Source organism: Tauraco erythrolophus, chromosome 2, assembly GCF_009769465.1.
Source record: "Tauraco erythrolophus isolate bTauEry1 chromosome 2, bTauEry1.pri, whole genome shotgun sequence".
NCBI lineage: Eukaryota > Metazoa > Chordata > Aves > Musophagiformes > Musophagidae > Tauraco > Tauraco erythrolophus.
The window spans coordinates 99,163,070-99,183,805 of NC_141466.1; the positions used below are offsets into that span (position 1 = coordinate 99,163,070).

Here is a 20,736-nt window from a genome sequence, read left to right on the forward strand (position 1 = left end):
TGCCCAGGTCACACCAAATGATAGCTGAACAGAGCTGCTGATGGAGGCGCAACCTCCTAAATTCTGATAAATTGTTGTCTCCATCAAAGTTGCTCATTTCAGGAACAGGCCATCTGCTTTGAAGACTGTTGTGATGCTGTCATGCTACAGAGTCCCTGTTTTATGGAGAAAAATTGTTGCCTTTTCTAAAACATTTCCCCTGCCTGGAAATAGAGAAGAAGTATTAACAGAGAAGAGGTCTATAATACTTGACACACAGCAGCCAGACAAAACTGCGGTTTCTTGTTCTTTTCTCGTTCTCTCATCTCTCTGCCTGAATAGAATTGGTTGGCTAGGACATGCTGTAATTTGTTTTACAATGAATAATGTTTCAGTTTATCCTCAGGGACAGCTGGGTGAGTAATCTCATGCCGACCTTGACACTCTGATGTTGTAAAATACAGATCAGGTTGGTTGTTTTAAGCAGAGAAATCATTTAATTTGGTTTTATTTCTAGTAAAAGAAGGCTAATAAGGAAATGTTTGTGAGCCTCCTGCCTGTGTGATAATGTATTTTCTCTGTATATAAAGGAGTTTAGCTAGTGGCAGTATTTGATTTACAGGCTCATTAGAGAACTAAATAGATGTTACTAACTTCAGTGCTAACTCTTGGGCTCTCCTTTCTGTCTTGTATCGGTTTACAGAGACTGAGTTTTGGGCATCAATGCATGTTTTAAGATGTAATTCTAATGAGGTGTTATTGACACTGTTCAAATAAACTGGCATCATTAAGTTGCTGTTTCAAAGGTTGTGCAACTTTGTGAGCGAATTCATTTAGCTTACAGGCTAAATAAGCTCAGATTCTCTATGCACTGGCTGTAGACTTTATTTTTTTGTTTGTTTTCAGAGGACGATAGCCAGTTCTAGAATGTAGTGATCAGCGTGATTTGAAAAGTTGACTATATGGTGTCAAAAAGCATTACAAGACAGGAGAAAGGTAGAGGAGGCAGCAACCACTCAAGCCTTCGAAAAAGATCATTCATCATGCTGGTCTATTAGAACCGAAACCGATTGTTTGTATGTTTGGTATTTGCACTGCATTAAAGGTAAAGAGGGCCTGAGTCACTCTGCACAATTCAGGCATGGACAAACGTGAATCATCTCGACTAACCCACCTGCAAGCAAGAAGCTGAAATTGCTCAGCAGTCCGAGGGGGAAGCTGTGTGCGTGCCTGCCTTCTGTCATGGCACACAGGCAACCTCCAGCATTGTCATTGTTAGTTTGCCTCTGTGTGTATTAATAACTGGGGTTTTTTTTCAGCAACGGCTTCATATGAAAGCTGAAAGAAAAAGAAGCTCCTGGTGAGCTTTGGATAAGGCCTGCAGCAAAGAGAGAATATGTACAAATACTATATTTGTTTTAGGAGGTTGCAGATCTCTGCCATCCTAAGCCATGACCAGCTGTGAAGGGAGGGAGTGAACAAGTCCATATAAAAAAATTGTTTGAGGAACATTGTAGGTAGCTTTAATGCAAATCACATGCTTTCCTCTGAGCAGGAGGAATGGTAAGATACTTCCACTGCTTGAATCAAAGACGTCCCTGATTAAAAGCCAATGAATCTCTTTGAAACTGCTTTTGCTAAGCAAAGATGAGTATTTAGTTTTTATATGAACAAAAAGATCTAAAGTCTCCGCTTCAGGTTTTATGAGTTATTTTGGAGGTGCACCAGAGCAGTTTCTGACGTTGAGACTGTTCTCCCTTGTTTCTCATTGGTGAGACAAGACCAGGAAGAGTGTTCAGTTCAGGTAACAGCTCTTCTGAGCTGTCAGTCATTACAGCCTTTTTCTTGTGTTTGAGTGGTAGCAGGTGGCTGCCTGTGATGGAGCCTGTTGCCCAGAGGATGAGTAGATGGAGGCTGTTTGCCTTGTGCTTCTAGGAACAGAGAAACCAGAGTGGCTGCAGGGTGGTGTGGTTCAGGAGGGGTCTGCTCCCAAGGTGCATCCTACAGCAGCCATGCTGCGTGAAAACTGGGGCTCATGAGGCTGTGACTCTGGGTGGCCTTTTGGGAGGGGGCTTCTGTGGCTGATCATGCAGCATGCAAAGGTGTCAGCACCCCAGGGGCTGGTTTGCCATTGCAGGTCCTGCATGGGGCTTGTGTTCCATGTGCCCAGCTGCATGTGGTGTATATCTGTCACTGAGCCCTTCACGCCCCTATAGTGAACTTCTGATGTTGTGTAAGTTCTGTGGCGTTCAACATGTAACTGAAAATAATCTGTTTTCACATTCCTGAGAGTAACTGGCTGCCTGCAGCACATCAGCCCTGCGCTCTCTTCATGCCATGGTTTGTGTGGTCTTTCACTCTTTCGTGAGCATCTCTCCATGTATCAACCAGAAATCTCAACGCTATCTTAAAGTTGAAGTTTTTTAATTTTTTCTATCTCATAAGCATTTTGGCTAATAAATGATGCCATAGACCGGACGTATACACTCTCACGCTCTCATATGCAATCTCATCTACTTGGATTTTTGGTTTGATTAATTTTTTTGCTTCTTAAGGCGCTTCCTGGATACAGGCCAGCCCAGTTGGTCTTTGGTTGCCTCTGGGTACTGCACTGACCACTGCTCTTTTGGTGAGCAGTGAGGCTACGAGAATCGACACAGCTGGCTTGCAGCGACCCAGAGGTCCAGAACAGCCATCAGTCCATTTTGAGGTTTGTGACGCCTAGATGTGGCAGGAACTCTCCTTTCCAGTGTAATAGAGTTACATTAATTTTCTTCATATCTAATGAATTGCCTTGTCTTTCTATTTGATGGCAAATTTCAGGTTCGTTTACTGTTAGCTCTTCCATTCTCCAATATATGCCTGACTTCAGCATAAAATAGATTTTCCTCCTTATTATTTCAAAAGAAGTGTTATCAATAAAAAGAAAATTAAATGTGTCATGATATTTGGAGACGAAATAAATACACTGAGGCTAAGCTTTCGTCCCAGTTAGACCTTGCCAGTTAGAAATACTGGGGGAAAGAAATTCACAGTTTCTGAGCATGTGAAATAATGTGTTTGGGTTTTTTCGTGGTGGGTTGTTTTTTTTAGAAAAAAAAAAAAATCAATTTCCTTTAGCAAGTGTTTTTTTTTTCCAGGAACATAGTGGAATTTTTTATGTATGAGATTTATTTCTCATAATAATTTTGTCTTGTAATACGTCTTGGTTACAGCTCATGCAATGACAGTCAGAATGATTTCTGAGTCTTGTGACCCACTGGACCTTAGCCCCTGGATTTCAGCTTCATCGACTTCTAATATATAATATTTACTGATTCCTAGAGCTGCCTTTGCATAGGTATTTTGAATGGATTACTTCAATTTGCTCTCCATTAATCTTGAGGCAAAACCAAATGCTGCTTTCCTATTTGCTATCCTCCTCAGGTGAGATATCCTTAATGTCTTAGCAGCATCCCAGGTGAAGGAAGTAGTTGGCACTGACAGTAGATATGAGAGCAGGTGACAAGATGTTCATAGCAATTAATGCATGTAATGTGTATGTTGCATGCGCTGACCTGATCTCTTCTGTTTTTGTGTGAACTTACACAGGTATCCTTAATAGCAAGGAAAAACCTCCACTAGGCATAACTTAATTTTTATATTGCCTTGTTATTATCTCTTACTGGTATATTCAGTACACCAATTACAAAGCAAGCAGACTATGCCTTCCAAAACCATTATCAGTTATCCTTTAGCATACCCATTAGAAATGGCTTATTAGAATATGATGTCTATATTATTTTTTAAAACGTTATTCTTCACTTAGAATCCTACTACTAGTCTACCACTGGCAATTATTAAACAAATTACGAGTTGTCAACTAACATGCAAATAGCCTACTGGGGTGTTATAATTTCAAACAAGTTTTAATATTTTCCCATTGAACAGAAATGCTGAGTTCTAACAAGTTCTTGTTTGCAGTAATGAGGAGCTGACAGCAGGATGAGATTGCAGCAGGCAAGGCTGGGTTTGAGCAAAAGCTGTAAATTAGAGGTTATTTTGATATCCGTGGAGAACTGAATCCTCCTAACTCAGCTTCTCCTACCTTGAAACATTGAAAGTGTCTATTTCCTAACTTTGCCTTGGTAGAGGCTAAGCCTGGTTTAAGGGGTTGGCCCAGCACTGCTTTTTCAAGGGTAGCTTCGTAACACAGAATAGGTCAGTTTGCTGGGTCAGAAACGTGATTAGTAAGAAACTTCATTTGCAAAGCAGCCAACATAGTTACTCTAGCGATGATCTGATACAGGGACACCTCCAGGTTGCTTATGTACCGCTGTGAAAGGTGTCAGACTTCCCCAATACTCCAAACACCAGAGAGGGGGTTTCTCTTGATACACTATGGTTGAGTGCTCTTTCCCCTTTGTACTTTTATTTTGGTGCTTCAGTCTGATGTAATTTTATTATAGCCATTTCATCACACCTGCTTTACAAGATCAAGCTGCTAACTGCTTCGGAAAGGCATCTAATTTATTGCTGGTTTTGTTATTCAAACATGTAGACAGAAGGGAATAAAGAGTACATGAGTAGTTTAGGCAAAGATTTATGGCTTCATTTTGTAGCACAGATGTTTATAATAAGCATTTACATTTTGAGGAACTTGTGTTAGCATACCTGTTTTGAGGTTTCTCTGTCTCTGGGCCTGCGTGATCTCAGAAAAGAAAAAACAGAGATACTCCCTGTGTGCCACCTTTTCCCTGTGAATTTTGTAGCTGAGGGCTCCAAGTTTCCAAAACTTGTGTGTCTTAAAGTCATAGAATTGTAGAGTGGGTTGGGAAGGGACCTTAAAAACCATCTTGTTCCAACCCCCCTGCCATGGTCAGGGACACCTTCCACTAGATCAGGTTGCTCAAGCCTCATCCATCTTGGCCTTGAACACTTCCAGGGATGGGGCATCCACAGCTTCTCTGGGCAACCTGTTCCAGTGCCTCACCACCCTCAGAGTGAAGAAAATCTAATATTTCAGTGAACTGGAATTTGTGCCTGTTGTAAAAGCCACACAAAAAATGGCAGCAACCATTTCAGACTTGTCACTGCTGAACAGTTAGCGTTATCCTGGAGTATGGGCCCATCTGATCCCTCTGCGGCCATGTCCTTGCAAGCTGCTCCCTGGCCGTGAGGACCAACAGCAGCAGGATCTGACACAAGGTGGATCGGGCGAAGCACTCCTCTAGAAACACTGCAGCTTCTCCTCCAGCCAGGAGAGCCATCGTGAGGAAGAAAGGTTGCACCAGCCTCCGATTGCTCTGCGCACCTTGCCCTTGAGCAGGCTCTGCTCCCATTACTCCATGGCCCCTCTTGTTCCTGGCAGTGCTGCATGGGCAGGTGTACCGTTTTTGTACCCCGGAGGGGACATGGTTGCTAAAGGAGAATTCCACCGTGCCCTGGAGGAATCTGTCTGAGTGCGAGGCCTCCGAACAGGTAAGAGTTTCCATCTTTTGCTGCTGTTGTTGTTTAGGACAAAACAGGAGAGGGAAGATGTGGTCATTGATGCCTATGTGTGTTTGTCCTGTAAAAGTCATCTTTACCACTCATCCTGGGTGCCTCCCTTCAGTAAGCCTAATGGCAAGGGACATCAGGCTTCTCCCCTTCAACAAAGGGAACGTGGAGGGTAGATAAGAGCTGGTTTAAATGTACATGAGAGAGGCAAGAGAAGTGAACCAGAGTAGTCCCAGCTGGGGTGCAGTGCAAAGGGCTCAACTGCAGCCCACCCGCACCAGAGGAGTGACCTAATGTTGTTCCTTTGCCTTTTCTTCCATTGCCTCGTCATTATGATAAAGTGACTGTTTTGTTCTCCTCCGTTTCATTAGCAGCTATTAGGGTAGACGGACTGATCTGAAGGATATTTGCTTTTCAACCTTTGGGCAGGGGGGCAGTCCTTGCTTTTGTTTGTTCAGGGTTTTTTGTCTTTTTACCTTAATTTGCTGTGGTGATGGAATTAGGCTTGTCAGTGTTATTTCTTGCCCTATTGCATTATTCTCTGCAGGAAGCTGAGGCACCTGGCACCAACTGAAGGAGAATGTAGGGATTTCCAGCGGGTTTTTGTCAGCCATTGGCGTCAGCTAGTGCACCATGTGCGTTCCCGTGGCACATGATACCATTACTGCTGTGAGCCTCCAGGGCCATGCTTTCCTCACATAAATTGAGTGTGCTCTCTCTGTCCTAGGGTACTGGGAGCTAGTACATACCTAGCCAAAACAGTTCAAGTATATGAAATTCCCAAGTGCTGCGGATCTGTGTCTTCTGGAGTTCCCGTTGCTCAGTGCCTCATTCTTCAGAAGGAATAAATGGCTGCAGACCAGAAAAGAATGGGAAAAGAGATAGTATCTAATTCTCAAAATATGCTCAATTTAATTTTTCCTTTAATTTCAGCCTTACTCCTGTCCCTTTTCACATTCTGAGGTACCCAGCAGAGCGTATTATCTTAATGCAAAGTGTAAGCCTGGCCGTTTGACTTTCCTGTTTACCATTACGGTTTCTTCCAGAGCTATGTTTGGGACATGCCAAGGAGGAGAGATAACTAATGGTAACACTTGTTCATTTGGCACCTGCATCCAAGTTTCCATGACTAATCTGGATTCTGAAACCCTGCGTACATGGTGTCACCCCTGAAATGTGAACAGCCCATGTTTGTTTCCCAGCTAATGTACATAGAGCCCCCTACTACCTACTTTGTTTTATGCATCTCATACATGAGAACAGAGGTTGTTTTGATAAGTTTGCTGTGTGTTAATGTTACAACTGTTGCTAAAACAAAATCCAAAGAGTTTATGAGTGAATCCTTGTAATATGACATTGTTTACTTTAAGCATGCAATGTGTTTTGATCTGTGTAGATGTTTTAAATCGTTGGGTCTCATAGTTTGCCTGAGCTTTGATACTGAATTTTTTCCCTTCTCTTTGTAAGGCAGCTCTCATCATTCCTTTAAAACATTAACCTAGCAAATCCCTGAGGAACAGCCTGTATGTTCACTTTAAGTCCCCCTGTCTGTGCAAAGTACTCTGAATAGCTGTACTTATTTCTGAAGTACAAGGAATTTATATTCCGTTGTACAGCACAGGTCTTGGGAGTCAGTTGCAGAATTAGCAGCTTGAAGAAGAGAAGTAAAATGTCTGAGTCTATTTAGAGAAAGGATACGTGCTTAGAAATGAATGAGATAGAGAATATGAACGTCCCTCTGAGGCTGAGCAGTAAGCCTGTGTTATAATTCACCGCTTTGCCTGTAGCTTTTCAAATACTTCTCACCTAGAGATTTGGCCAGTGCTTTCAAGCAAAGGGTCTCAGTGGTCGTGTCTTCAACAGAGAATCTGAAGAGAGCCACAGCCCAGGACTCTCATGGGCGTGGTGAGCATCTTCTCTGCTCTGACCTGTATCGAGTCACTCCCTCCGCAGTGTTCTGTAACACCTAGGTCATTGAGATGGTGTTGGACTGTGGTTCGTTTCCGGGAGTTGTAGAGTGAGGTAGAAGAGAGACTGTTTTGGGGGCAGAAAAGAGTTAGTTATATGAATGCAAGCCATGCTTTGCCTCGCAGTCAATGAATGGGACCTGACTTGTTGTATTTCTAAGTATAGATGTAGCCAAAGGACTCCCCGTATTACAGCAGTAAGACTTGCTTAAGCATTCAGGTCTGAAGACATCAGCTTTGCCATTTTTACTGCAGGGTTGAGTTGTGTCTTTGCTTCCGGCCATCTGTTTAAGACTTGTTGTGTGGTAATTCATGCCTTTCCAACTTTCTTATGAAATAATGTCACATTTATCTGTTTTCTAGCCTGGCTGCAAAACCCAACTGTTCAAGCAAACACCTGAGAGCAGCTGGGGAATTAAGATTAAATTTTTATTTCTTCAGACATACGGAAAGCGGAAGGCTGATTTGATATGTGCATTTAAACTTGAAAGTAGGAAAATTACTTCTGGTTATCATTAAGATAAGTTAAGAAGCAGCTGGGGGAAAACTAAAGCCCATAAGCTCTGTCTTTTCCCTTCCTTCCCTTTTTTTTGTATGCTCTCAGGATGCACCAGAAGAACAGCTCCTGAATTTGTCCTCATATACACCATTGGATATGCTCTTTCCTTCTCTGCCCTTGTAATAGCACTGCCATTCTTCTTGGATTCAGGTACTGGTGGAAGCTCTGAGGAGAGTGAATAAAAGGTGTTCTGTTTTCTATATGATGTTTCTGTCAGTCTAATACTATTTGATTTTTTTTTTCCCGTTCTTCTATCACTTCATTATTTCTCTTATCTTATGTCACTTCTGTGTTCCTTCCTACAATCATTTCTTCTCAAAATGAAGGTAAAATTCCTAAATTTTGCAGTGTTGGCAGTATGAATGTCTGGAACAGATGGTTTTTATCAGTTGAAATACTTAATTGTGATATTTTTTTATTTCAATGAAATTTCCACTGGAAGAGATGGAAAAAGAGAGAGATTCCAGCATTCCCTCATGTTGTCACCTTGCAGATGGGGCACTAGTCTAAAGTGTGAGAGGACATTTAGGACAAAAGTTTTCACCTTGCGTGTAATTACACAAAACAATAAGGCCTACTTTACAGCCCTCACATGCAGAGTTTATTTCAATGCAGAAATGGATTTTTGATGCAATTCTCTTTTTGGAGAACTTTCAGGAATATTTATTTCTTTTGCAATATAAAGACGACCTACTTTTGAAACTTGAAAATCTTCTATGGAATTGCTGTCACTTGGTCAGAATTCAGGGTTCATCCAGGTATGCACCAACAAATTACATGGAGTGAATCAAAACTAAGAGACCATTGTTGCACATGCCAATGCTACACTGTGTAGATTTGGTTAAAAAAAGGAGGAGGGAAAAAAAAGCAAACGAAGTTTTAAAAAAAAAAACACCAACAAAACAACAAACACAAAACACCAAACACTTGGATCCCAACAGAGACCATCTCTTTTTCCACGGCCCCCCCCCCCCCCCCCCCCCCCCCCCCCCGTAAAAAGAAATACCTTCATTCCAGCCAGACTTTCCTGCATTTGGGGGATGCTGAGCACAGGAAACTGATGTTTAGAAAATGCAAAGATGTGATCCTGCTCTGTTGTGGGAAGGAAGTCCCTCTGCCATGAAGTCCTGCTGCTTGCTGCTGTACATAACCAGGTCCCATCATCCCTCCTATACACTGATGAGGGTGTCTCCTAAAAAAGTATAGTTTTCCAGCTCCTGGTACTCTTATTTGAAAGCGGGTCAAGAACCTTCAGTCCTCTGATCTTTCAGAAACTTTCTTCCCTGACTAAAGAATTGTCATTGCCAGTTGATGATCATTTGCTCTGGTACCAGCACTCTGTTAACTACGCAGTCCCTCTCTTTTTCTCCTTCCAAGTATTTATACTCCTTACACATTTAAAAAGATCAGTCATGCCTTTTAGCTTCTAATTTTCAAAACTAAAGTGACACAAGCCTTCTAATATTGTACCACGCCTTTTATCGTTGTATTATCCCTCCTCTTTCCAGTGGAGAAGCATAGGTTAGCAATCTCAAAGAAGGCTTAAAATGACTACAGAAATGCAGACATGCTCATCCTCTATTAATGCCATGAGATAATTATGATTTCTGCATGTTGTACCTGTGCAATGTTCGAACTCATCTGACAAAACACCAGATGGTCTTGAAGTCCCCAAATGTCTGCCAGGATAAGTGCTTTATCCTTGTTTCACCTATCAATGACACTTTTTGAGTAATCTTAGCAGCCCAAATGTAGAGGTTAGAGTACAACCATATACTTTTGGAAGGAAGGAAAGATGCATGTGTTTTTTGGCAGGGAACAAAGACCAAGTTTGTCATCGAGGACTGGTAGGAGAGAGGGAATTTTGATGCCCTGACTTTTGTGGAGAGATGCTTTAGCATTGTTTCCTTTAACTGTAAAGCAGAGACTGGACCATGTGCTTCTGATTTTGAAAATGAGGTTTCAGAGATGTTAAAAAGGCTGAGAACCTTGTTAAAACTATACTATCAATCCATTTTGTGCTTTCCTGTCTAAATTGTCTATTTAGACAGGAAATAAACTGTGTGGTGCTGTCGACACGCTGGAAGGGAGGGATGCCATCCAGAGGGACCTCGACAGGCTGGAGAGGTGGGCCCATACCAACCTCATGAAGTTCAACCAGGCCAAATGCAAGGTCCTACATCTGGGTCGTGGCAATCCCAGGCACAAATACAGACTGGGCGGAGAATGGATCGAGAGCAGCCCTGAGGAGAAGGACTTGAGAGTACTGGTGGACGAGAAGCTCAATATGAGCCGGCAATGTGCTCTTGCGGCCCAGAAGGCCAACCGCGTCCTGGGCTGCATCAAGAGGAGCGTGGCCAGCAGGTCGAGAGAGGTGATTCTCCCCCTCTACTCTGCCCTCGTGAGACCTCACCTGGAGTACTGCGTCCAGTTCTGGAGCCCCCAACATAAGAAGGACATGGACCAGTTGGAGAGGGTCCAGAGGAGGGCCACGAAGATGATAAGAGGGCTGGAGCACCTTTCCTATGAGGACAGACTGAAAGAGTTGGGGCTGTTCAGCCTGGAGAAGAGGAGGCTCCGGGGTGACCTTATAGCGGTCTTCCAGTACCTCAAGGGGGCCTACAGGAAAGATGGGGAGAGGCTGTTCAGGAGGACCAGTTGTGATAGGACAAGGGGTAATGGTTTTAAAATAGAGGGAGGTAGATTCAGATTGGATATTAGGAAAAAATTTTTTACCATGAGAGTTGTAGAACACTGGAACAGGTTGCCCAGAGAGGTGGTGGATGCTCCATCCCTGGAGACGTTCAAGGCCAGGTTGGATGAGGCCCTGAGCAACCTGATCTAGTTGGAGATATCCCTGTTCCTTGCAGGGGGGTTGGACTAGATGACCTTTGAAGGTCCCTTCCAGCCCTAACCTTTCTATGATTCTATTTGGAGACAACTTGGTCCTGGATCTCAGGAAATACATGAGATCTACCTCTATGTGGATTGCAGTTGCTGGATTCTGACTGGAAACCTCTGCTTGTGGCCTCTCCCCAGTAGCTATGCAACCTCAACAAACGGGGATTGAAATCTAATTCAGTGGCACCAAAATGCTGATGTTCCCCACTTTTGTAATAGGAAGACCTTTAAAGTTTTTAGACTACAGAATAACCTTTATATTTGTCTTTAATAATGATACAACAGAGGAAATATGTCTCTAGTGTCAGATTTTGCATCCTCTGAAAGAAATTGAAGAAAAGTCTTAAATTTCAGTGATGGAAACTGAATTGGGTCCGTAACTTCATGCCTGAAACAATTTGAATAACTTGCATTGCTTGTAGCAGAAATAGTAACTACTTGCAACCTATTTTCTTCAATTGGCTAATTTACATAATTTTTTCAATCAAATTTAAATGTGTAGCAGTTCTGAAGGGTAGCAACAAATAAATTTTCAGTTAAAGGAAAATAAACATTAATCATAGATAAGTTTTGAAATAAGCCGCAACTTAAGTGATGCAAAAATTCCTATTTGACCTGTGAAATAGAAGTTCTCTTTGATGCAAAACTGATAACTTTCAGACCAAGCCTATTTTTCTACCCAAATTTATAAAGCAGAAAAAAAATAGATGTTTGAAACATAAGTTCACTGAAACTGTTGCTGGACAATTGCTGTTTATCATGTTACCTCTGTCTTTTAGCATCAAGAAAGAATCATAGCCAGTGTAACTTCCTTTAAAGCAAAGCATGTAACTTTGCAGTGCTGGAAGAAAAATGTTTGTGGATAAGACTGGTAAAACTTTGGCAGTGCTCTGCAGTTGGATGCCATTTACATGACTGCAGTTTCTTTTGTTATCCCTTCACATGCTCTTCTTTGACAAGTAGCAATTTTACTGTCTTTGCAGCTGACTGCTGAAATTCAAGAGGACTTTTTTCTTCGTGTGTTTTTTTGTTTTGTTTTCAATTCTGAATACAGAGGTGAAAATTCTTTTCCTTTTAGTTCTACACAAAGTATTTACAATTCCCCCGAGAGGCAATTTGAATACAGATTTTTCTCTTATTGTCAAAGCGCTAATTTACAGGAGGATCTTTTTTTCATTGTGGGTTTGGGCACAGCCAGAAACTGGTACTGCACACCAGTTCTTGAGCCTTGCCAAGGTAAACCTGTGCAGTCACCCTGGCGTCAATTCAAAGAGATTAGATTCAGCATTATGTGAAACTTGACTTTTTTAGTCCTTTCAGATATGTCCTCTGAAAGCTAATTAATTTTCAGATTTTTAAACTCCTAAACTATTTTTTCTTATGCACTGATCTCCTTCCTTCCCCCAAACATTCACGCTTAGGGCTGAAGTTTTGCATGTCTCTTCCTTGACAGTGATTCTTCCCAAATACAGTTTGAAATCCCTACAATCATTCTCAAGTTACGGGATTTTTCTCTGGTACCTCTTGATTTCCAACAGGGTTCATTGTTCCCTCCCTCAGTTCTATGCGTGATGTTGCAGCTTTTACACAGGTAGTGGATTGTGACTGGTTCTTCCTTTTTACAGACATCTGCATTGCACGAGAAATTATATTCACCTGAACCTCTTCACCTCTTTTATCCTCCGGGCTATATCTGTCTTCATTAAAGACTCAGTGGTGAAGTGGATGTACAGCACAGCCACGCAAGAGCACCAGTGGGAAGGACTTATCTCCTTCCAGGTAAGGGCAGACACTGTGGTGGTTCTCAGGATACTGGAGTCATCACCGTGGTGTGTCTGCATGACAGTAGGTAATTTCATTTTGTACAACGAGGGTCATACAAAATGCTGTTCTTCAGTCCACAGTTTCTCTGAAACTTGTAGCACAATGCATGCGGTTGAGGTTGTGCAAGCCAGGGCTTTGTACAGGCAAGTAGCTGATGCTGTGGCAAGTTTATCTGCCTATGGGAAGTTTGCCCCTACTAGACAGAGGAAACATTAAGAGATGGATTTTATATATAGATACATGTACAAACGCCCACATCTTCTTACCATGCTGTAGGTTCATTTCTTGTAGTAATGACAAGAGGGCATTCATTTCCCTAAGCCAGCACCTTTTGTGACAGGACTGTCCACCTTGTATAATGACCTAATTAGCTGGTCGTTCTTGGAGATCTTTATAGTCTGTTGATGATGAAAAAAAGGGAAGCATCTGATTAAAATGCAAATTTGAAAGCATTTAGAAAAGCTTTGGAGGAACAGGCTAATTAAATACTTCTAATTGAAGGGATACTGCTCTCTTGTGAAAAGGATGAAAGCATGACTTTCCTCCTTCAGATTTTTGAATACAAAATGTACTTGAATCTTCAAAGAAAGGGATTTTCATGATCTGTGTAGCTCTTGTGATTCTAGAACATGGGTACAGCGTTTGCTGCTGCAATACGAGGATGGGGTCGTGAAAGGTATGTCTTCTAATGCATGTTTAGTACCCATCCTCTTCTGACACTCTACCTAAGGCTTCAGCACTAATACCACATAGTAAATCCTTTATGATGGTTGATTTCTTCTTACCTGCAATGTATCAATTGACAGAAAATAACATTGTAATCCATATCTTAAATGTTTCAGAAATGATTGGATTGTCAGTCATTCCCTCCTTCCAAAAAACCCTAGGCTTTATGTTTTCACACATAGTTTATCCAATAGTGGTTTCAGCAGATCAGATGGATATACTAATTAGGTAATCAGGTTTCATAATTATCTAAAGCCCTGCTGGCCACCTCTTTGTAATTTACCAGCTAAGAGACATTTTGCACTAAAATGTGCACTGGGCAATATTGCTATTCTAGCAAAAATTTTTTTCTTTGGAAAATAGTCAACATTATGGCATCCACTCTTTGCTCTTTAATAGAGAAATTCTCAGCTGCAGAGTAGAATATCTGGGGAAGTGAAAAGATTCACTGACTGCAGTTGATACAGAACCTTTCACTTGCTCTTCTTTTTGTCTTTATGTTGTGCTTTTCAAATTACAGCCCATTGCTTATCAAGGGAAATGCAGAACATGTAGTTTTTAAATATTTTTTTAAAGGAGGAACGTTGTTGAAAGCATCTGTGCTTTGTATACTATCACCTATTACTGGCTTCTGTCCCTCCAGTACTCAAATGTGATTAATTTAGCAAGCGTGGTTTTGAGGAGTGAGAATGGGAAAGAGGACCCACTCTCTTGGGTTAGTATCCTTTTATTCTCGGCCCCTGTTGCATTCATTTGGGCTGTGCTTCCTTCTGTCACAGGAATCACTCAGCTGTCGCTTGGTCTTTGTAATGATGCAGTATTGCGTGGCTGCAAACTACTACTGGTTGCTGGTGGAAGGCATGTACCTGTACACGCTGCTGGTACTTTCAGTCTTCTCTGAGCAGAGGATTTTTCGGCTTTATCTCTGCATTGGCTGGGGTAAGTTGATCTTTCCGTATGTCCACCTGTGGCTGCGTGCACCGGCAGGTGGTATAAGAGGAAAAACCATTGTGTGTTTATTGTAGTGCTGCCCCGTTCAAAATCCTGCACTCTCCATTCCCTTTTTGTTCCCAATCCCTTACCTTGTTCGAGCTGGAGGTGCTGGGCTGGCACAGCTCCTGGATGCTCACGGCATAGAGGCTGTGGGTTCATAACGCAGGGGCTGGCAATGCCACAGAAACTCCCCAAATCGATGGTACTTTAACTGCAAGGCATCAGCTTCCCAATACAAAATGTGTGGGTGATTCCAGGTGAGTGTGGAGTTTCCTGGACTGCCCTGCTTCACCTCCTGAAAAGTTTCCTGTTGCATTCAAAGATGTGTTAACTGCATGTGGCACAAGCAGATACTAGTTTGAACATTTAAATTGCTTTGACTGTCCTTCTCTCTCTGAATTTGCCAACTGTGAATATTCTAGCAAATTAGTTCACTGGTGAAATGCATATAAATGGCTTACTGTGAATTACTCAGTTCTACTGATCAGCAATATATGAGGAGCAAAGGCTTTCTGGCATATTGATGGGAATAAATAAATGCAAGTAATAGTATTTTCCTGCTGGAGAGTTTTAGTTAAATAATTCTGTATCTTCCATTATTGTTTTATACAGGATATGCAGCGAAAGCAACAGATCTTGTGTAACATTTGAACTGTGTATATTTTAGTCATATTTTATGAATAGCCATATGCTCAATTAAAAAAAAAAAAAAGATGGGGGAGCTATCCTGAAGCACTGACTGAGGTCATGAGAGGAAATGAAAAAGAAATTAGAGCAAAATTATATCTAGCCAAATCCTGAGGGTATTGTGGTGTTCTATAAGTTAAGGGCTAAGATAGTTTTGATGTGAATCACTTCTAGTTAGAGTTTGTCTCTTGTGAAGGCAGAAACAGAAGACACTATTTTGGTTCTGTTCTTCCTTTACAATGGAAGTTTTGCTACAGTATATTGAATTTCTGGATGAGTTTGTGGAAATGAGTGACAATGTCAGAACTTGGCACTTGGATATATGAGTTTCATCCAAGCTTCCTAGAAACATCTGTACAGTTTCTTGCTATTCCAGTCATGGGTGCACGTGCAAACCTTGACAATGATTCTCCATCTTTAAGTGCAGAAGCATCTGCTATTTCAGTGCTCCCAGATTAGTTATAGTAGATAAGCTTTGTCTCTAACAAGTAGAAACATACAAAGATTTCTGCCACTCTTTCTTGCTTCTTCACTGGAGAATCCAGTTTTTGGGCGCTCAGGTCCCTTACCAGTTGCCTTTCTACTATATGCAATGCTTGGAAGTTTTTTTGGGTTTTTTTGAGCAGCCTGATATCCTCAGCATGATGCTGAGGCTTTAGAGAACCAATAGATTCCTGTTGGAGCTGAGAGAGTCCTGCTCTTTGAAATAGTTGATCAACTGTAAAAATAAAGCAGGATCAAAAAAAAAAAATATCTATTTAATTGTCAGAGCTGATCTGATACCCTGACCTGTTAATGAATTGTCCTCTTACAGGGTAATTTTTTAACTTGTTCACTACTCATCATTTGATGAATATTTATGTTTTAAAATTTCGTATGTGCATTATGCACAAACTTAGTGGCTGTTAGTTATATCATGTTGTTATTTCTTCTAATTATAACTGCACCTTGTGATCACTCACAGACCATATGGTATTGTTTTTGATGCCTGAAAGCTTCTGCAATCCCTCGTGTTCACATATGTTTGCACTTGTACTTCTCTCAAATGTACATATGAATAAAACTGTGTATTCTCTTCAAGGTTTTTGCCCACCTGAGTGTTTGCATATACTGTTGGTCATGATGTTTGCCCTGTTGTACTTCTTTCGAGGAACAACAGGTCTCAGAACAAACAAGAAACTAAAGCAAATTATTTCCTCAGGTAATCCCAGGCAAAGCTGTAATGTAAAGCCCAGCCTTTAAAATAGGTAGATATGTCCTGATACTTATTGCTCTCCAAGCTTTTAAAGTGCTATATTAAATAGTCCTGTATTTTATTATAACAGGGGAAGAAGTCTACATAACTGTGTAAATAAAAAAAAAAAGTACTTCTCCCATTTTATATCTAACATGATTATTTCATCTCAATTCAAAATATGGAAAGGGTAAACCTGCTTTTCAAATAGAAACATGTAAAAGATACCATACTTAGTCTGTGTCTCCTAGGAACAGTTAGCAGACAGTGAAGAGTGTCAAGAAAAATAAATAAATGTTTCTGAAATACGTTTTTGCTATATGATAATTTCAGATCAGTTGTTATTAGATGGTCCTCCATTTAGTATCAGTTCAAATGAGTAGTTATTCTTTGCTGATGAAGTTTTTTATAAGGGAAAAATCTGTTTATCTCATATTATTGTACTTTGCAAAAGCTAGAAATGTTATAAAATCTTGATAGACCTAAGGAAACTAATGTAGTTTTACTAATTGGGAGCCATTTATATGGACATCATGTATATTGATAGGATTCTATAAACCTTCCTGATTATTTGTGAGGTAACTGTATTCCTGTAATGTAATTACTTCCTTGCTGCGATTTCATGCCATACTAGGCTTTGAGATGGCAGTGTTAAATTTTTCCTAATTCATTTAATGTGGAAAACATGTTGCTAATGTCTTCTTTTTCTTTGTAAAAGCAGAGTTTCGTACATTTGTGTCAACCCCGAGTTCTTTGTACCTCACTGGAAAAACAATGGTTTATGCCATTTTCAAAGCTGATGGAGAGGGAACAGAAACACTAACAGCAGCAACAAACAAAATTCTTAATAGGCTAATGGCAGAGCAGGTAGGTGAGTTGTTCCCTTCAGTCTGGAGGTCAGCACGACAGCAGCTAAACAGGATGTTGATTCAGATAGTTGTTATCACTTGCAGAAAAAAAAAAAGCTGCTGCTATATGTGTCTGGTGCCCAGTGCTTCCTTCCTCTGGTGTAAGAGAAATCCCTTGACCACAGGTCTCATCTTCTAGAGAGAACAAACCATTTGCAGGAGGAGAGGAAGGAAAACAATGTAACTGCAGAGGTCAAGCTGATTAGCCTGTTCAGCCTGGAGAAGAAAAGGCTCTGAGGCGATCTTTTTGCAGCCTTCCAGTACTTAAAGGGGGCCTACAGGAAAGCTGGAGAGGGACTTTTTACGAGTGCGTGTAGTGATAGGACAAGGGGCAAGGGCTTTAAACTGAAAGAGGACAGATTTAGATTGGATATAAGGAAGAAATTCTTCACTCTGAGGGTGGTGAGGCACTGGAACATGTTGCCCAGAGAAGTTGTAGATGCCCCATCCCTGGCGGTGTTCAAGGCCGGGATGGATGAGGCTTTGAGCAAGCTGGTGTAGTGGAGGATTTCCCTGCCCATGGCAGGGGGTTGGAACTAGATGATCTTTGATGTCCCTTCCAACCCTGACCATTCTATGATTACTTTTTTGTTTTGTTTGTTTCTTGGGATATGCAGACTGCTTTTAATCAGGGTGTTGGGGACACCAACTCACTGCTTGCTGTGTCTGAGCCCAAGTAAAGAGTCGCTGAACTTGACATTGACTTCTGGCAGCTGTGTCAGTGCTGTACACAGTAGTCTCTGGAGAAGAGCGGTTTATACGGTAATGCTGCTGTATGCATCTCTCAGCAGCTAGTGGAAAAAGGACCTCTTCACATTCAGAAGTGAGGAGGAGGAAGGAATGAGGAAACAACAGCAACATCCCACAGTGACTGTGTGCGGCGTCCAGGTGGGAAGAATGACAGGAGGAGACAATTTTCAGCACTAAAGGCTAAGAAGAAAATGTTAATAAAAAGCTAAACATTCTCTGAGCTTCTGTGGCAATTTTACACCCAGCTGCACTTGCAGCAGGGAAACGGCTATAAAAAATAATTCCCTTCCTTCTAAGCCTTGGCAATCCAAACTTACTCTAAGGAAGAACACTTTAAGGGAATGAAGCTATAAAAAGCAGGAAGCCTGGCTAGGGTGTCAAAATCTGCATCTTGATTGCAAGGAAGGTCTGACTGGAATAGAGCCAGTAAGAAACCTTCCTTCTGAAGGCCCAGTATGAGCTCAGTATAGCAACAGGGTGCATTCACTGCACTAACCACTTCTTGTCTGTTTTCAAATGAAAACTGTTTCGGACAAGGATGTGAAAACAGATTTTTGTGCCCAGACCAATCTTGGTAGGAAATGCATCTGTCAGGAGTTTCTCTAAATTCTCTTCACTCTTTGTCTTCTGGATTAAACTCTTTCCTGCTTTTTTTCTTTTTAGAAAGAAAAACATTTCATCTTTTCTCACGTCTTCTGTGCTCTTACTCTTTCTGCATCTAATTATATTTGTTTTTCTTCTTTCAGTTCCTCATCACATACTTCTTTTGTTCATATGTCAAGCAGTTGATCAAGTCAGAACATCCTGGATGGTTTCTGAGAGAAAGAGGAGAACTGAAGTTCTGACAGCAGAGGTGTCCTTCTAGTTTGTGTGCCTGATTGTCTTGGAGGTTGGACCTCTTACCACATGCAAAACAGTGATTTCGGGTTACATCTGAAATATGAGCTTGTACACAAACTCATCAGTCCTAAAATGCTGTATTCAGACTACGTCCATATATAAGGGTATCAGCAGGATGGCAGTGCATGGGTCCTACAGAGACACATTCTCTTCAGGAATAATGTCATCTGCTTTTGATGATGAGGGGAGCCTCTCTTGCTCCTCATACATCTTTGTCCCCTGAAATTGCCTTTGTCTACAATGCAAAGCTAGAAATATCGTGTGTCTGTAAGAATGAAAACTTGCTTGCACATGGAGATAAGGGGAAGAAGGACAGGCGGTATAGAATAGCGCCACCTGGTGGTGATAACCACCTTTCGTGGTAACTGCTACTTCGTGAACTCCAGAACAAGCCTGGGCTGTTATGTTCTGTTACCGAAATATCTCAGACTCATTAAACGGAGAGACTGATTTCTGCATGCTATTACCAGGACATGGTAGCTTCCCTTAGCAGCAATACGAATTGCCGTCCTCTCTGCTTATTAGGGACAGTGGAGCACTGTGAATCATAGAATCGTCATCTGGTTGGAAGAGACCTTCAAGATCGAGTCCAACCATTCACCCTGCACTGTCAGGGTCCCTAAACCATGTTGCTCAACACCAAATCCACACGGTTTTTAAACACCTCCAGGGATTGGGGACTCCACCACCTCCCTGGGCAGCCTGTTCCAATACTTCACAACCCTCTCTGTAAGGAAATTCTTTACAGAAAGAAAATGTCAACCGAACGGTGGTTCCTGTCCAGAATTTCTCACAGCTTTCTTCTCTTGCCTGCCCCACCCTATTATCATTCTGGATAATGCCTGGTTTTCCAACTTTTTTCTTTTTCTTACTATGCAGACACCTGGCCAGGTGTAGAATACGTAAGCTAGGGTGAAAATAAGTAGGTCGTGCTGCTTATTTATGCAGTGGGGCGTTAAGAGGTTGATTTGGCAGTTCCATTACTTTTTCATCATCTATAATACATATTATTATTGCAGCCTATAATTCAGGTGACCTGTCCTCTGTCATTTAAAGTCGAACTTTATTAGCTGAGCTGTCGGCATGCTTGTTTCCTAGTACACTTGACAGATTTCATAATCACTATGTAGCATTCAAAGATTTTTGTTCAGTTATCAGCCTGCAAGAAATAACACGGCAGAGGCTATTATGAGCAGGCTGTTGCAGTCTCTGGCATCTTCAGCAGTGATGCAGTACAGACAAAAGTAGATGTTACCATTTCCAGAATTCAGAGACCTTTCTGTAGTCAGTTAATCTGGGAAAATATCGATCTCAGTTTTCTGTATTGCAAAAAGCAAAACCTGAAAGAATTCAGCCTGTACCTTAAATAAGTGCATCCTATAAATGAGTGTGTTTTTTTCTCAGATATCTGATATTCTTTAAATAGCAGCAGCAAGAGGAAGAGGTGTAGGACTAAAACGCAAATGCAACAAAAGAGCTGTGTGTTGGGAGCCCAGGACTGGAATACAATGCTGATTCCGTTAATGAACAATAGTCATCTGTAGAGTTTATTCAAGGAGCTGTATATAGATTGCTTCCACTGCCTTCTCAAACCAGCCAAATTTCTCTTCACTGAGTGAAGTAACTAGAATGTTATTTGCATTTGTGCCAGTTAATGCAGGTTAATTAGGTATCAAGATTGTAAATGTTGAAGCCTCAGTGATCTTTGCAAACTACAATTATTGCAAAGATGCAGCAGGCTTGCTCTTTTGCTGTTGTGAACGACTTCTACAGACTTTAAGTGGATTAGGGAATGTTCTTGGGGCAGTCTTCTCTTTCTCCTCTTTAGAT

The 20,736-nt window shown here is 41.4% G+C and overlaps 1 protein-coding gene across 2 annotated transcripts in view; it reads left to right on the forward strand.

Annotated features, from left to right (window-relative positions):
- The window catches only part of GLP1R (glucagon like peptide 1 receptor), a 92,354-nt gene that overhangs the window by 54,720 nt on the left and 16,898 nt on the right, over nt 1-20,736 (forward strand). The window contains exons 3-7 of one of the 2 annotated variants that reach the window (XM_086628463.1): nt 5,330-5,439; nt 5,661-5,683; nt 8,039-8,133; nt 12,510-12,663; nt 14,214-14,373. In XM_086628463.1, coding sequence (XP_086484589.1) covers nt 12,610-12,663; nt 14,214-14,373 — 214 coding nt within the window. In that variant the 5' untranslated portion in view covers nt 5,330-5,439; nt 5,661-5,683; nt 8,039-8,133; nt 12,510-12,609. Of the gene's footprint in view, nt 1-5,329; nt 5,440-5,660; nt 5,684-8,028; nt 8,134-12,509; nt 12,664-14,213; nt 14,374-20,736 lie in introns of both variants that reach the window. The other variant, XM_086628472.1, reaches the window with a different exon arrangement.